This window comes from Nyctibius grandis, chromosome 4 (assembly GCF_013368605.1).
Source record: "Nyctibius grandis isolate bNycGra1 chromosome 4, bNycGra1.pri, whole genome shotgun sequence".
NCBI classification, from domain to species: domain Eukaryota; kingdom Metazoa; phylum Chordata; class Aves; order Nyctibiiformes; family Nyctibiidae; genus Nyctibius; species Nyctibius grandis.
In genome coordinates this window covers 12,013,648-12,032,769 of record NC_090661.1, presented here as the reverse complement: position 1 = coordinate 12,032,769, position 19,122 = coordinate 12,013,648, and the positions used below count along the sequence as shown (strand labels likewise).

The window sequence follows — 19,122 nt, the reverse complement described above, 5'->3', positions numbered from 1 at the left end:
AACACCTACAATTCAGCCTTTTGTAAAATATCATTAATAAGGAGTCTTTAAATGAAATCTTTTGCTTTGATATTGAAACGACAACTAAACATTATGTACAGAATTCTATATTTCAGAAACCATTTACTTGATTTGACAATTTAAAAAAATGTAGTGTTTCATCAGAGCAACATGAAAATCCGTATCTAAACTGATCAATGCATTTCAACACCTAAGTTATAGTTATTAAAAATTTACATTTATTACTATTTTAGCATTAAGAAACATATTCCAAAACCCACTTTCAATTTTTTTCCTCCTTATTCTATATTAAAATGAAGCCCATCTCTGAAATATTTTAAATAAAAATGTGCTACTAAAATACAAGCATCTTTTAAAACAGATGAGTCAGAATTAGATGTCTTCTTCCCAAAAAAGCCAAATAGCTTCACATTCAGTTTTCCATTTCAAAACACTGGATTCAGATGTGGCTTTTTTTTTTAAAAAAATTGTTTATTTAAATTAATTCTCTGGTGGAGATTTGTCAGTGACTTAAGACTGTGATACAAGCTAATGTAGTTGTTATCTTAGAACCACAGAATCTTTCAGGTTGTAAAGGGCCTCAGGAGATCATTTAGTACAACCTTCTGCTCAAAGCAGGGTCAAGACTGAATCCGGATCAAGTTGCCCCCTTGGCTCTGCCCACTTGGGTCCTGAAAAGCTACTGGGATAAAAGCACCACAGGCTCTCTGTTCCGCTTCTTAGCTATCCTCATAATAAAACATGCTTTCCCTGCATCCAGTCAGAAACATCCCTCTCCCCTCTTTTGGTTTCTGACCCCAATCTCTTGTTCTCCTGTCCTGCACCTCCTCTTACTTGTTGGCAGGCTGTTACTAGGTCTCCCCAATATCTTTTCTATGCATTTACTCATGGATCATCACTGTCAAGTTTTACCATCCCCCTGACGTCGTGGGTAGGGTTTCTATTGTATTTGTAGGTAGGATGTTTCTCCTTTGTTTCCACTGCCATGATACAATCAGATATTTATTGATGATGTTCACAGACTAGGACTTGTATATATGACCATGAAAACCTTTTCTTATTTGAACAAACACAGCATAACTCCTTTTGTTAAGGACAATGTAATACGAGTTATAAAATGAGTTATGAAATTAGTCAAAGAATTCAAAGAACCAAAACCCAACTCACCTATATTTGAGGGGAAACATCAAAGACTCCAGAGCCCTACAGGCATCACTGAGCCTCTGAAAACTTGCGGAATGAAAGAGAATCTTATTTTCTGTAAGCACGGCACAGAATAAGCTGAGTACGTTTTGGATTCCTTAAAAAAAAATATAATAAGGAAAAGTAACAACATGTCAAAAGAAGAATCAAAATTACATTAAAATGTACCATTTTCTGGATGAATTTTCAAAAAGCATATGATAAATGCATAATTTGCCAAAGTCCAAGTTTTTCTACCTTTTATTTAACTAGTGCAGCTTCCTTCCTATTTTTCAGGTTGCTAAAATACTACCTGAATGTATTTCTACATTTCAAATACATTGTATTGTATCTCCCTTTCAATACCACTTTCAAGGATTTCCTCTTCTCAGCACAAAACCCAGCAATGCTTAATAATGACCTCAAACGGTATTATGTGTATCTTCTGCATAGCCTTCTGTGTATCTAGAATTCAATTCTGGTCACTGATCTAGGCTTAACTTCTAAACCTTTGTGTATCTCCATGAAGTGGGGGTAGGGAATAATACTGCCGAGCTCAAAAGAAAATGACAAAGACTTCCTAGTAAATACAATAACACTTTATCCATGGAGAGCGTTCTAGGAGTCACAAGGTTAAAAAAGGGCAGTAAGAACGTACATGTCATTAGAAGGATACGTTAAGAAGAGCTGACTGTTTGAACAAGCCCTACTAGATTTAGGGTAAGACACATGAACCAGATAATGGGGTTTTTTTTAAGACAATATAATTTACCTAGGAGACAAAGCCATGTGCTTTCAGGGAAAACCAAAAATACATTTCCTTTAAAACAAAGTCCCATCCTGAGAAGCAGACATGTCTGAGATATGTGAGATATGCTGAAATTTATGAAATTTCCTGTAATATGCTGGAATGCACGATGTTTCCCTGAGGACATAGCTTGTGTTATCAGTAAGACAGCCTCTATTACCTTTACAAAGCTACTGCTTATCTTGCAATAATCTTCCTAATAAGAAGTGTGACTATTGAGAGCCACTAGATTCATATAATTAACACTTTATTTGGCTTAAGTAATTTTTATTACATGTTTTGACAAATCTTTTTCTTCTACGATGTATGCAAATTTGCTTCGCTGGAGTGGAACTTGGTTCATAAATATAAAGGGACAAGGATTCAGAGAGGGTTGTTGAGAAAAAGACTTAATTCTTAGCATGAACAAGTCAAACAACATAATAGCTTGTGCTTTCAAACTCCATTCTCCAAGAATCCTAAGGACAGACTCATGAAAGCCAAGGCAGAGACTTGAGAGGACTCAAGGACAGAAGGCTTTGTTATAACACTGAGTTACTGTTGCAAATATTTGCTATTGTTTTCAGTGGCATAATTAGTATTGTGCTAGTATAAAACAAACTGCTTTGGAATACACTATGTGAAGATAGTGTTAAAGGCAAAATTGAACTAGTTTCCTCATGTGAATGAAATAGAACTCATCAGTGAACGGTTAGGAGATAACTTGAAATTGCGTCCTTCCTTGTGTATGTATGTAGGAGGGTATGTATATAGCTGAAGACAAAGTGAGAAACTGCTGCCTGTTTAAAAAAATCTCTGTAAGAAATTAAAATCTTGAACTGCCCTTTTTATGCAAGACTGCCCTTGTTCCTTTCCCAGAAGATTTTAAAGATTGTTTTGGAGTACACTTTTTGTTTAAACTAAGCTTTTGTTTTCAAGCTAAGTAGGCTTTTTACACCATTTCATTCCATACCAAATACCTTATTAAGACACTTAGGAATGTATTTTTTTAAACATCTGACACTTTTTACCTATAATCAGATACAAAAATTCTCAAACAATCCTCTATAAACCTATAAAGTTCTGGTAGGTATTGCTGTGGAAAAGAATACCTAAAAAACTCAGAAATATTAACAACATTTCGTACAACTAACTTCTGTAAAAAAACAACCTCTTGTGATCAAAATATCTATAACTAAAAATTATTGAAAGAGATGGTCTTCCATTCTGCACATCTTAAAACTGCAACCTAGGCTGATAGGTAACAGTTCTAAAATATTTTCTAGATGTTATTGACTTTAAACAGTGTTTTACAAAGAATGAAAACATTCCTTTACTGAAAGTATTCAATTGAAATGAAGCTGTGTAAAAATTAGCCCTTTTTATAGCTATACGATATTCTATGATGATTCAAGAGTCTAGAAGGAATAGCTTGATTCTAATACCTGTAAAAGTCCTAAAATGTATCCAGTATCAGCATTTTTCACTTGAAATCTCTTCTGAATGTAGGCTTCCTCATCATATATCAAAACAATACACGATTCTCAATAGTATATAATAATTGAGCACTTTTTAAAAAAAGCAAAAATTTACCTAACAAAATACATGAATGAAGTGGAAATCAAGATTTTGCTTAGGTATAAGGAGGACACTTGCAAGTACTTCATAGTATTTGAACATTGGTCTTCTAAAAAGATGTGCATAAAACACACTGACTTTCTAGTGTTGATACCTGTCTATGAAGCCAAAACAAAATATTATGGTTACATTGACTTTTTTGTTCTATTAAAAAAATTGAGAACACATTGGCTGTAAAGCACAAGATCACAGAGTCTCCTAGGGACTACTAAAATGATACACTACTATACAGCTAATAGAGGTAATCTTCATGCTCATATATAGTATTAACCTGTACGTCTGTTAGATATTCATTTTTACCGCTGTAAGAAATGGAATTTGGTAAGTGTCTTCAATTTACAGAAAATTTTGGATGTCTAGTCAGAGTAATTTTTTTTTCTTGCTGATTTTTCTTGATAGTTTGATAACCCAAGTTTATGCACACTATGTTAGGACAGGTCAAAACTCAGCGCTGAAGTTCCATTGAAGTTCAGCTTTTCTACCTAGTAGAGTATATTCTTGGTAACCAGAAAAATAAGGTCTTCGTTTCTATAAAACTCAGGGGGGGAAAAAAAAGTACAATAACAGGTTTGTCACCTGAACTCAACTACAGTAAGCCTGGAGTTCACAAGTTCTACCTTCCTCCGAAAGTTTTATTGGAGGATAAAGGGACTTTACTCAAAAGGCAACACTTACTGGAATAAAAAGAAGGGAAAAAAGTAAACCAATGCCTTTTTTTTTTTTTATTTAAACTATTAAGCAGTGATGATACAGTTTGTGAGGCTTTCGTGGTTTCGTTAGGGAAATTAGTCTGGTTTTGCTGCATATTAGTGGCCACAGATAAAGTTTCAGTTTCTACTCCACAAAGGCATTCCTCATTGTAGCTTAATCAGCACCAATATAATTTGATATTCAAGATGACTATTTTTAGCAACTACCTCCCATGTATAAACTTGATGCCACACAGAAGAATATTTACTTCAAACATGTGTTTATTACATTCTGCTAGTTAGTCTCTCAGATGTTCACTATGTTTTAACTGGCCACGGTAGATGACTTTGAAATGTTTGCTGTGATATGAATGTGCCAGATGGAGCCCCAGCTTTGCCGAGTTAGACAAAAGCATTGCTTTATTTGCAAAACTTATGGAACTGATGAAAATTGAGAGCATCTAAACACGTCTCTCTGATAAATCAGCAGGTCTTGTAAGGAACAGCAGGAAAAAAATGGTAAGGACACTGGGAAAGATCCAACCTTCTCTGTGAGTTTGAACAAGGACAAATGAAAGCCATCACCAAAGCAAGGAGACAGGCTGGTAGGGGCAAGGACAGCTCACTCGCCAACTGCTCACATATCAAAAGGGACAAGAAGCATTGTCTCTCCAGTTTGCCAATCCCTGTCACATGTCCAAGTTAGCAGGTCCTTGGAAAAAGCAGTTAAAAGCAGCTGCGAACTGCATACATTACTGCCTTGCAATCTATATTGGCTAAAATCCCTGCACAAGGAAACACCTCAGCAGAGCAGCAGAGAACTAAGTGCAGGATACAGATCTGCACACCCTGTCTGCGCACCTGGGCGAAGGCCAAACACCTACAAGAAACCTGTGTGGGAGACGTGTGATAGTTACCTAATGTAACTGACATAACTTCAGAGAGGTTCTTAACTTAAGGCTGAACCTGGAATTTTCAATGGATTGAATCTCCACCTAAAAGTTATTTCTAAATTCTCTTGACCATTTTCTGTGTTCTGAATGCATAAAAAGCAGAAAGTCACCTCACCAAAACTGGCCACATTTCAGCAGAATCAGAAAAAATCAGACTAAGAATCTTGTGTGTTTGCATTTGAAAACAGCATTACTTTCATTTCTGCAAGGTGCCTACAATACAAATGAATATACCACAATGAGAGTCTTTGACTCGTCCTATGTAATCAGAGTTCTTATAAAAATGCATAAATAACTTACAAGAAATAACAATACAATACAAAAAAACACCAACCCCAAGAAATAACCTAGGTCATTTCTTTAGGTATCTTTCACAAAAGCCAGTTTCAAGTGAGAACTTCACTAGCTCTTACCCCTTTTGTTCCTCAATGAACACTTCACAGCCTAAGAAATATTAATTTTATACCTAAGGAGAGGTTCTGAAGTTTTGGGGGGTTTTATTTTGGGTTTTTTCTTTTTTGCATAATAGAAGTCCTCTTCCATTGAGAAGATATAATCATCAATACTGACCAACTTCTTGAAAACAGGCTACTCAGCTTGGAAATGCACTTGGGCAGTGAAACCCAGGCTAACCACTTCCACTGACTGAAAAACTTCTACGGCCCAGACAACTTCTTTGGTACCAGTTGTTTTCCCTCTCTCTCTCTCTTTTTTTTTTTTTAAAATACTCTGTATACAACACAGAAGAATATAAAATAAATAAAACCAAGTGTACAATACAGACCTCTAATCTGGAATTTTCTTACTTTCCAGAAAGATAGCCACTAACTCAATACAAATACTGTTCCACATGTACCTCGGAATACATGTTTTCAGGACTATGAACAATATAATGACTTTTGAAGGAAGTTTTCATCCAATAGAATCAAACAAATTATAAATAGCGAGACTTTTGATTACTTCCCTTTTTTAAACCATTTAAACCATTGATTAAATTATTTGACCAAGCCACCAAGGTGTTGTTTCAAGCCTTGCATGTTGTTTACTGAAAACAGACAGTTCTGAATAACAGCCTGAGTCCAGTTTCCTCATGCTACAAGACACAATTGTGTCTGTCTGTAACCTTGAACCGTATACTGGTCTTCAGACTCCACACTACATCCGATGCTAATTTGTCATGGCATAAATAGACAACACGAAACACAACAAACAAGTTGATTTTTACAGATTACTCTTTCGCACTCTGCAGACAGACAGACATCCTGTAAAATATTATACATACGCTGGAAAATTTTGAATGGAGGCTTCCTGACCTTCACTGTTTTCAAGTATTTAAAGAATCTGTAATTTGTACTAAATTATCTGACATCCTACATCAACAAACGTATCATTCTGCCTGCTTCCTGTTGTTCTAGAATTTAAGTATTTATTTAAGCATGATTAAAAAAACCTCAAACATAAAGTGTACTTGACGAATTATTAACTGTCTTCTATATTGCATGAAATCAAAATATTATTGGTAACTTCTTCAGACTTTTGTAAAGAGTTATAAACATGAGATTTGGAAACTCAACTAGTTGAATATATTATTATGCCAATATGCCATTCTTGAATTACTGGACACAAGAAAAAGCTTAACAGATAAAATAATCCATAACTTAGCCAGGCTAATCCAGGAAATGGGTCAACAAAGACTGAAAAGCCTTTCTGAAAGGCCACAGGAGAGTGCATAGTACAAGTTCTGTGCCAGGCAGTGTCAAGCTCTAAAGATAACTGGGAAAAAGCAGAGAAAAACAAAACTCTTTTCAGTTTTATTTTTAGATGTAGCTGCATTGCACTGCTAATGAACAAAATACAAGCTTAACTAATAAATAAGAGGCAACAATTGTACTCAATACTTATATAGGTAATCCTTGCCAAATTGCATTCATTTGTCAATCCAAAAATTACACGGTATCCGCAATCAACTACACACAGTTAAAACAAACCCCCAAACCTGCTACATCACTCAGGTCAGGATCAATTCACATTTAGAAAAGTGTGCAGTTCTGTTATTAGAGTAGGACTGCACTGCACACTACATGATGAAATCATAGCCAAACTTGCTCACAAATGGGGACCAATCTAGTTGTGCCAGCAGAGTTTTGTGAGGGTTAATTTATCCTGCTTTCTGCCTGCGTAACAGAGAACACGAGTCAGACGAGTACCCCAAGAGATTAACTTATTTGGTCTTTGTCAGACCGAAGAGGAAGAGAAGCAGTATCTAAAGCACAGAGCCTTCAGCTAAGATTTCCTCAAAGAATCAAACATTTAATGAATAAAGTGTTCATACTAATTTCTGAGCACACAGAAGCAAACATAGGTATGACACGCAGTACTGAAATCAAAACACATGTTTAGAGATAAACTTTTGATTTTGGAACTGAAGTGAAGACAATTCAGTATCTGAACCATGAATGTTGCATGTTCTTCGTAAGAAGCAGGGCAGAACGAAGGCTTCACTACAAACCAGCCTTTGAGGAGGGTGAGAAGAGGTAAGGAACAGGAGAACCATACTCCCAGCTCTGGGGCCCCCAACATAAGAAGGACATGGAGCTGTTGGAGCGAGTCCAGAGGAGGGCCACGAAGACCATCAGAGGGCTGGAGCACCTCTCCTGTGAAGAGAGGCTGAGAGAGTTGGGGCTGTTCAGCCTGGAGAAGAGAAGGCTCCAGGGAGACCTTATAGCAGCCTTCCGGTACCTGAAGGGGGCCTACAGGAAAGCGGGAGAGGGGCTTTTTACAAGGGCATGTAGTGACAGGACAAGGGGGGACATTTTTAAACTGAAAGAGGGTAGATTTAGATTAGATATTAGGAAGAAATTCTTTACTGTGAGGGTGGTGAGACACTGGAACAGGTTGCCCAGAGAAGTTGTGGATGCCCCCTCCCTGGCAGTGTTCAAGGCCAGGTTGGATGGGGCTTTGAGCAACCTGGTCTAGTGGAAAGGTGTCTCTGCCTGTGGCAGGGGGGTTGGAACTAGATGATCTTTAAGGTTCCTTCAAACTCAAACCATTCTATGATTCTATGATATGAAATATTCTGGTATAAAAGTCATAAAAGCCAACTGATCATTAAACAGCATATCAAACAGACTGTGAAAATTAGTATATATAAAAAAGATCTCTTCAGCTGATGGATAAATATTCCTACCACTGTTGCTCCCCTAAAGTCTAACAATACCAACTGTGTTCTGTCAACACTGAGTCAAGCAGATGGTTGTCATCCAAACCCAAAATTACACAGGCACAAGGAAACAGGGATTAAGCACAGTATATGATCTATTTAGGAAGACACACAGTGATGTCTGTCATTTGCATGTTGATATCACTTCATTATTACCAATTTCATTAAATCCCTCTGCAGACCTACTTAAAGGAGCAGCAAAAACCCTCTGGATTTCTTGAGCCTTCGAACACAACTCTGCCAATACACTGAGTAAACATGATCAGCATATTTTTTTCCAGAGACAATGATAGTTAAAAGACAATTAATAACAAAATATTTAGGTAATAAGGTCTTCATCCCTGAAAGAGAGAAGCACAAAACCAGTTCACATGCACAGTTTTAAAGCTATACATATCCAAAGTGAGGCTGAGAAGCTCAAGATTTACATGAGTGTGTTGAGTGAGTTTTCCCAGTAAAGCAGAAAAGACAATGGAAGGTAAAACAGACAAATAATGGTTTCATATATAGAAAGTATTCACATGGTATGGAGGTAAATGCCAAATTTACATGAAAGCAATAACTTTGAATTATACCAACACAACCTGCATTACCAATTGAAGGTTTGCAACTGATTGTATGTCTGGCTCATACAGACAGGATTGATAGGTGCTACTAAAAAACAGATTTAGTTACTTTATTTTAAACGTTGTTTTTGTATTTTTTTTAACTGAACACATATCAAAGCGAAATTCTAGTAAAGAATAAATGCCAAGAGAATGTCAGTCAAAGTAGGTTTACATATAAAATTAAATTCAGAGATGTTAAGGAGAAGATAATCTTCATGCAAATCCTATATGAGATTAATTTTTTTTCTCCTACAGGGTGGGTGGCGAGCAATATTTCTCAATATTGAACTGTTAACTATCAGATTAAACCAGAAGTTTTTGTTGTCTTACTGTCTGTCTCTGTATGCATGCATCATAATTATTACTCAATTAACATTTGAGTAATAGTCTATTCTGCTCAAATATGGCTTATTTTCACATCTCATTTCACATCTCATCTTCTGCTTAGTTATTTAGTTGTTTATCTAGTAAGATACCTAAAATAGGAAGCTATTTGGTTTGGATGTTTATCCCATAAATACCTAGTATTCCAGCCCTGAGAAAGCCATAAGTAGAAATAAATGGTAATGCTGCAGAAAACTAATATCAGGATACAGAATTTCTGTATAACCCTCACAGGCCCACACTAACCAAAACTCAATGAAAGATTCTGTAAAAAAGAATTTGAGTGGACTGGGATAACTGATACATGCTAATGAATGGAAGTGCTGCCCGATTTCCCTAAGTAGAGGTGGGAGAGTGCTACTGAAATGTTCCCACATTTTTAGAAATTTTTATATCTGACCTTCCTTCTTTAGAACTGCCCTTTTAAGAAACACAAATTTACTGTTTGTACCAAATATTTTGTGAAACCTTCTCTCCCACATATATCAGAAGATATATTGGAAAAATAAGCACATACTATAAAAATTATTTATAGCAGTTAAATTAGCCAAAATTATCTTTCTTTATTCTGACAGCAAACCTAAAATCATAATTTGATATGAAAGAGAAATTATTTGCAACTGCTGATTTATTTAAGTAATCAAAAAAGATACTGTAATTTACTAGCTCTCTAAATTGATTCATATATGGTAAATTGTCTGAAAGTAAAAAAGGATTTCTGTTCAGCCACCAACAGACATTTTAAACTTCAGAAAGAGCATTAAAAAATTTTCAAACAATCCAATTTGGTTTTAAAATTTCACGTTAGAAATCGGGAAAATTATTACAACAAAAAAAATATTAACTTTTCTGACCACAGATTCAAAGCCATGGTAGGATGAATAGAAAGTGAAGTTTTAACCATGACTTTTTAGAGACTATTGGAAATTATTCTGTATACAAGCTAATTAGCAAAGTATGTTACCTAATAGGGAAGAAGCACGTCAAAATGAAATTACTGCATTTATTCCCTCATTGTCAATCTTGACAATTCAAGAACTGTCTGGGAATAAAGTCTGAACAACTTTTACACGTTAATGATAGCCTTTTTATGGGACTTAGCCATGTTAGCTAGGTAGCATCAGAAACCTGATACGGTGATGCCTACTTACAGATACCAGCATATCATAGATCCTGATCTTGAAACCTTAATCTTTATTTACTCATACGCAATGTGCAAACCAGAATTTCTGAAAATACAAAGGTATATGATAAAGGTGTGAAATCGGTACATTTCACTTTCACCTACACAAGAAGCGTGTGAAGACACTTAATGACTTTTTATCTTGCTGATGGGTGGTTTTGTCATCTTTGCAGCTACACACAAAACAGCAAGTCTCGAGTGATTTGAATCAAGCTACAATGACTAATTCCAGTTAAATACATAGCTTATTTATTTGCATAAAATTTTAAAAGCAAGTGTTTCACTCATAGCTAAGAATAAAGCCGACAGACAGGCTAAATAGAGAATTAAACCCACAGACTTATGAGTAGCTGCAATATGAAAGAGTGTAACATATGGGAAAGACTGCCACGTGTAATGGATTGTAAAATATTCTTAGTAGAAATACTACAAATTAAATCCTGATGGACCAAATGGATACCCATAATTTGACTGGATTCGTTTAAAGCAGAAAAATGTCCTTTAACAAAACTTCCTTTAAAAAAAACAATGCAGAGCGAGAGTAATACTATTATGATCCTTAGAAAGAAAATATTCAAGAATGAGAAGAGTATTGTCATTCTTGAACTGTACACAGGAAAAATGGTCAAGGATACACAAGAAATCGCAAACATATCTGTTTCCTGCCTAAGGACTACAAAGCCTTTCTCAACGGACATAACTACTGAAGCATTACATTAATGGAATCAAAGAAATGCAAAGACAACAAGAACAGAGGTGGCTGATCAGGACATTCTGTTAGAGTCACCCTCAGCCACTGCTGGTTGATATTCATGGAGCGTAGAACCACAGATACTCAATCAAGGAAACTGCGAAACACCCTAGACATGAAAAGTCACTTTATTTTCTTAAAAGATCATATTTGGATTCTCTGCAAAATGTTTAGCGATCTTTAAAAATTCTTTCTTTGTGAAATCATCCGAGATTTTCCTGACCTCGTGAGATACTGACAACTCAGCCCACATTGCAACAAAGCAGCAATAATTTAAACATGATTTTACAAGATCAAACGGAACGAAATTTCCATAGAACTGTTTTTTCTTTCCTCTTCAGCACAAGTATTAACACTGAAGTTTTGAAATTTAAAGTTTTGCATAAAGTCTTATGATTTAACTGCTATCAAGTTTGCTTCAGAATAATGAGAAAAGCTATTTCTGCATTCATACCAGCAAAAGTAGAAAGAAAAGTAATCTGTTCCAAGCAGGATTTGTTTCAGCATTTTCTGTAAGCAGAGGTAAGCCGCTTTTGCCTTTTCTAAATTTGTTTGTTTATTTGACATTTGCTTTTTGGAGTTCACATTTTTCTCATCTCTGGAAAAAAATAAATTGTTTTCACTCTTCTGAGAGGTGTTTTCTGAAGTCCTACTATAAATAGAAAATTAATCTCTTCTCAAATAACTCAAAAGAAATTTTCACTTAACCATTTAAAAAATGTCACCTCATTGTTATAGAGCAAACAGTAATACACAATTTTATTATTTTTCAACTTATTTGAAAAGCTTCCTTTTAAAAAACAGCTCATTAACTACAGCACTTTATCAAATACACAGCTTCAAGTTTTTTTACTTGAACGGTAGTAGTTATGTCAGATAAATTTTCTGTCTGAGATTTATAATTTGCCTAAAATGGAACTACAGCATGTTTTGTCTCATTAGAAGAGGCATTAGTAATACAAGTTCGAACTGGATAAAAAGTAAGTCTGCAAAACAGTGAACACTACAAGAAATATTGGCCACTGCCTCCCAACACACTTCAGAATCCTGTTGACTGATGTCACAGCACCAGCATTATACTGGTAATGACAGAGCTCTCCGTGCATCCACACATGCCAAACAAATGTAAAAAAATGAGCAGCATGTACTGAAGGAATAGTTTGACATTACCTGACTGTAAGCTGCTCTAATGGCTGTCATTGAAAGGGATGGTCTTATCCCACCCACACGCTGCTGCTGCTTTCTTTCCACCTGCATCAAAGCTCCCCAGAGCCCAAGGTGAGCTAGCTCACGCTGGAAGAGGGATGGATCTGTTCTCATGGCAGGGCTTCGCTATTAGACTGACTTAACCACAGCATCAAACCACAACCTGAGCCTGCTGACAGAAAACAGATGTGACTTTCCCTCCTTCCACCCTCCAAATATTTTGTGTTAACTTGGTGAGATGAAATATCTCAGCATGGGTGAGCCAAGCACCACTTCAGTACAGAGGATGGGGTAGGACTGTGCAACTGGAAATGGACATTCGCAGATGGGATCGGCTGCCTGGCAGTTTATGCTGCTGGGGAAATGAAGCCTCAGTGACTATCCACAAAGCGCAGTTACTTGGGAGTGCAGAAGAGTCCCTGTCCAAAATTCACTATCACAATATCCCTTTATTTCCAACAGCATCTAAAAGAAACTGTCATTTTGTTCTGCTGTTGCAGCAGTAAGGGCCCATTAGCAGTAAATGCCGCATCAAATCCCTTGGTAATCTATTTGTTCTTTGACAGACTACACAAATCTACCTGGAAAGCTTGAAGGGCAAATTCTCTTTTGCTGGGTTACAGAGCTAAACGCAGCTCAGTGGCCATTGGGATTCAAACTCAAAACTACAATGTAAGCCAGCAGCATCCACTCACGCAACATGTGGTGCCAGGTTCCATAGGCTGGAGGGAACACAATTTATTAAGATCAAAGACTAAGTTTCTTGTTTATATATTTCAATAAAACTGTCTTAGTTTAATTTAACTACACATGCTGTTAAATTCCAACAAAGGGTATATATGTTCCCATCACAGGATATACGACATCTCATGGAAAGAAAAAAAATTGAGTGAGTTGGGTAAGAAGTTTGTAAACAACCTGACAGAGGTAAAATAATTCTGGTTCATACTGAGACATGTTTGTCTCATAACAAACATGAGATGTGGAAAGGGCCCCACATTGACGCTCTGATCTTGGTGCATCTCCCAGTTACAGGTATCACAGTACTAAAAAAGCTGCATTTGATCGCTTCATATGTCATGCAAATTAAATCTCTCATTGCTTAGCTGCTCTTATGTTATTTCTGAACATAATGAAGTATTAAAACATAAAACAATTCTTGCTCTATGTTGAAGATACTAGGATTTTCTTAGTCAAAAAGTTGAAACCAGCTCATGTGCTGACTGTGCAGTGACCCTTCCATAACGTTTCCTAGCCATACAAATATACATATATATTTATCAGGAATGGCTTTTCCCATTTATACCGTAATTCAGTACAGTCATCTGTTGGCATAAAGTACCCTACATGAGAGGCTGAACATTATATCTCCCCTAAACCAGAATTAAAATAATGAGAAACTATTACGTTACAGAAAACATTCCTCAAAGTATCAACAAATGTAGCCAAAAGCAAAAATTCTGGGTATTTTAATATATTCTGGATTTAGAAGAAATATGGGACTGAAGGGTCTATAAACAGTGAAAGAGTCCAGCCTTTTGCCATCACGACTATATCAGACAATCCCAAGTTGATCAAGCTTCATCTTAAATGTAGTGATATTGCTTGTCATTACTACTCACAATAGAAGATGTTTCAAATTTTCCTCCTCCTATGGTTTGAAATAATGTTTTAACTTCCAGCCTTAATTGATTCATGACTTTTTTACATTAGTTTGTTCTTGATGCTCACCACCAAAGCAGCAAATGGTTACACGTATGGTCTATGATATGGAGCAAAATAAAAGCATACAATACAGCAGAAAAACCTAACATTGATCAAAAAGCAGCCTCTCAAAGCCAGTATGAGCAATAATATGACCAACAATTTAAATATTCCTTTCAGATTTTGGGTTATTTTGGGATTTATGTTTTCTAAAGGAGGCTACACTTTTTAAGCAGTAGAACTACTTTTACTTTCATTCAGAATAAAAACGTAAAGCATAGCATGTCTTACAAGTATTGTCAGTTTAAAAATTAGCTATCATAATTCAGTTTTTCCCTTTTTGGCTGGATAGGTATTTGCTTATAATCATGGTTAAATTAATTATATTTTGTTATTATATAATCTCATAAAATTTATATGCAAGTTACATGAAAATGACAACACTGTTACAAAAAGTCATTGGTTGGTTTTTTTTTAAAGTATAAAATGTCAAATATTACCTAATACTACCTAAAAAAAAATCTTAATCACAAAAGTACTAAGTTCTGGCTCCACTTCCTATTATTTTCCTGACATGGTTCAATATAACATCCACCTGCCTTAGGAACTATTTGAGGTGTAACAGACATTATGATCTGTCACTTAGCTAATGTTTTTTTTTAATGAATAATTATCCCAGTGTTTAACTATGGACCAAGTACACCTATTTTATTGGAGGAACAAACTAGAAGCAAGTGTCATTCTGATATCATGCCACTAGCCAACATGTATCCTTTGACTTACAGTCAAGCCAGCACTGAGTTATTCTATGTTGAACTGTACTCTCTTCTGACATTGGAATTATTTAAGTAGTTCCATTCACATTACTGGAAGTGAAATACTTAGAATACAGTTGGGCTCTTTCTCAAACAACACTGTGTAGTCCAGAATGCAGTTCCTCTACTTGGCTTACACATTCTAAAAAGCTAAAAGAACAGCAAGAGCAAAAGCTAAAGACTATCTGTGAAGGAGCAACAAGGTAGTTTAAGTTAGCTCTGCAAGAAGAAAGTCAAATTTCAGGGTCACTGAAAAGAGACCAGGGTCACTGAGAAGAGAGATTGAAAACAATACCCACACGCATAAGCCTGCACAATTGGGTTGTGCTTCTGGGAAAGGCAAAATATCTGCATCCTGCTTGCTATTGACTATCAGAAATGCAAAATGGTGTTTGGATCCAATTTTTCTAGAAAATCTCCACCTTGGTAATTAAGCCCTCCCTTATCATAAAAGAAGAAAATAAGTTAAGGACTTATGATGAAGGACACTTGGGATAGTGCCTTATGATCTCGCACGAGTATGCGCTCTTCTCCCAAGCATTCAGGTTCTCCTGCTCTTAAGCTGCATGTGATACTCAACTTTTCAGCCTCTCCCCTATATAGGATGCAGTTTAACCATAACAGCCTTGTAAATCACTCACTTTTGATAGCACTGTTAATACTGTGCTCTTTTGGTATATATGTGTCCACTCATTTGCACTCTGAATTGTGATTGTCAGTGAGCTACAAGATCTCCCTTTTCTTCAGGAAAGCAAAATTCCTCGCACTTGAACTTTTCTGCTGTCTAGTGGTGTTAAGGTCTGACTCAGCACAGTGATACTTTGTACTTAGAACTGAAACAAAAAATTACAGATGATCTCCACCAGTTCATCTCTCTGCATTCTCCATAGGTCAACAGTTGCTGAACTGTGGGATGTTTATCTTTGTGATACATAAACAATTGTGCTCCACTAGCTCCCATCATAATTTCTGAGGTAGTGTGTTGGAAAGCGATAAAATGTTGGAAAGGTTGTCAACAGACAAAGTCAACTTTATTCAGAATGCTGAAAGTCTGACCAGTATGCATATTTTAAGATCAAGAAAGATCTCTTCCTCAGGATCAAACTGTACCAGGCAGGTACGGGCACATGACTACATCTCTTGTAGGACTTGCAAAGCTTGATTTTTAATATCAAAGGGATCAAAACTTATTGTGAAGAACAAATACCAAAATACCAACTTTCTCAAGACTTTTAGAAGGTAAACAGTTGTCACGGTTTAAAGCTGGGCCAGCTATTAAACCTGTGGCAGATGCTCTCTGTTAACCCTCCCCCCCCACCCACCCCCAAAGGGAAAGGGAAAGGGAAAGGGAAAAGGGAGAGAGACTTACGGGTTGGAAAGTTAAAACAGTTTTAATAAACTATAATAATGAAAAAGAGTATAATAATAATATTGGAATAATCAAATATATATATAAATATATAAAAATATATACAAAACCAAAATCGAGCTCCCCCGATGTTGGCCACGTCACCACCGGCACTGCAGGGCAGGCTCCGGGAAGGCCCAGGCTGGGCCCAGCGATGGTCGAGAACTGGATTCAGGGATGCACGGATCGGGATCGGGGGCAGCAGGAAAACGGACAGAGTCCTCTTCGGACACCGGCCATAGCAGAAAGAGAGCGAGACCCTCGTGATCCCCCCGCTTTATACTGAGAATGACGTGTATGGGATGGAATACCTCGTTGGTCAATTTTGGGTCACCTGCCCTGTCCGCTCCCCTCTGCAGCTGCGACCCCCCTTCGGCTCTTCACTCGTAAGCAGTGAGGAATTTAGCAGTGACCTTGGTTTCTCTAAGAAAAGTACAGCAAGAGCCTTTCTGCATAACATCCCTACCGGTGCCTCAGTGATAACTACAAACTTTGAGTGTTATCAGTCCTAGAAGCAGACACTGTCTGCAAAACATGCAGTTAGTTTCAGAAAGTGCAGTTACTTAGAGGAGACTTAGCTGAAAGTAAAAATCACTGAAAGGAAAATTGGCCTGGTTTAGGCCAAACCAGGACAACAGTGAAAATTGAAGAACACTAGCTGCCAGGGACCAGCAATGGCACACTGCTCCATAAAAGAAGGCAAGGCAGGTGCCAAGTATGGAAACAAGGTGGGAAAGGGCAGTGACCTCACCAACAAGTGGTGGAGTCCCACAGTACCCAGAGAAAGATGAGTTGGTTAGGTCTGATGACAGCAGCTAGGTTCAGCCAAAAGTCGAGATAGCCAGACAAGTCCACAGTGATGAGGAAGGTCTGAGGTCAAGCCACGAAAGTCAAGTCAACAGGGCAGGGCCAGGATCAGGTCCAGTGATGGCAGCCAGGTCTGTCACCAGGCAAATCCATGGTCATGAAGAAGGCCTGAGATGAAGCCAGGATGTGCAGTTCATGGGTGAGGATCTGGGTCAGAGAGCTATGTTGCCAGGCACAAGCATCACTGCAACATGGCTCAGGCAAGGACCAAGGGCATGGCCTGAGTTTAAGTGCAGCATCCAAGTGAAGAGGTCAACAAGCCCCTCCTTCTCACATCTTTCACACAGCTCTTTCCTCAACAGTGTGCACCAAGGTTGCACAGCTGTGCTACATCAATGCTGACCTTGAGCACAGGCAGCTCAACCCTACAAGGAGGGGTTTAGGGGGCTGTTGATGTGCTCAGGGCCCTGACATCAGCTTTCAAAGGAAACACTTGTAAGAACCAAGGACAGAGCCTGCTGCACTATCAGCCTAAGCAGAGATTTCAAGTCTTCTGAGGGCAAAATGCATGCTGAATGCTACTGGCACAGCTACAGAACCGTAAGAAAAAAATGTGTTTTTTAATGAGCTAACCAAAATTGTAAAGTGCAAGTCTGTCAGTTTAAAATCCCTCTGCACACACAAATAGCGACTTCCAAACAGAGATGGAGCAGTGTGCCTTTGTTAAAAAATAATTAAAATAATGCTGTTGTAATTAAGTAGGATCTTCCCTCCAAACAAATTTCTGAACACACAAAAAAATTCTAGTATACTCATTATCGAAATAGAAATATTTTTAAAAACCCATCATTCTTTATTAACTTCTAACAAATCAAATGACTGAAAAATGAGAAAATACATTTCTTTTACTTCACTACACTTTGATAGTCCACCCAAAAATATGATAAACAGGTATGTTACTTAATATATCATCCCATAATTTTCTTATGAATGGATTTATCACTGTATAACAGTAATGGGTTTTGGTTTCGTGACTGTTTAAACCAATAAAAATCATCACTGTCAGCGTCTCACCATGGAAACGTGGAAAATCATTCACTTCTATTTGCATGCTTAGTGTTGATTAATTAATTAATTAATTAATTAATTTTAAGCGGCTCTCTGTGGTACCAGAGAATTATCTGCCCTGGTGCAAAAGAAAGGTAGAAACATGTAAACAGGGAGAAAGGACAAATAATACTCCAAACTTCTCAGTCTCAAGTCACAGTGTTGAATTCTGGAATTGAATAGGCATACTTAAAAAATACATGTTACTAGTACTATTGATACTGGAGTGGAACATTTTAAACTGCTTGTACTGAAGTACTTCCCTGCTTTTCAACTCTGCCATCACCACACACATCTGCCCTAATATTTATATTTTGTGCAACTGTAGCAATCTTTAGAAGTTTAATCAACCAATAACTTCTGACATCTGGAATTAATGATATTTAATGACACTGTAAGTCTTCAGATGTATTACTTACAAAGTACTTGTTTTAGAGGCTTCATATACTGCCTGATGGTATACGCACAATTTTCAGATTAAAAATATTTTTAAGACATGCGAAAAGGCTGAAGGACAATGATGTTTAACGCTTTCATATTAAGTTACATCAAAGGTTGGACAAATGAAAGACAAGTTTGCCAAGCAACCTGGCTCAACCTAGCACTACCATTCATCTTCATCCTGTTCCATCTATTTAATCTTTATTCCACACAGCCCT

The 19,122-nt window shown here is 36.9% G+C and overlaps 1 protein-coding gene across 1 annotated transcript in view; it reads right to left on the bottom strand.

The window, feature by feature from the left end:
* The window catches only part of SBF2 (SET binding factor 2), a 288,886-nt gene that overhangs the window by 131,220 nt on the left and 138,544 nt on the right, over window positions 1–19,122 (bottom strand). The window contains 1 exon segment of the mRNA XM_068398307.1: window positions 1,189–1,321. Within this exon segment, the coding sequence (XP_068254408.1) occupies window positions 1,189–1,321 (133 nt within the window).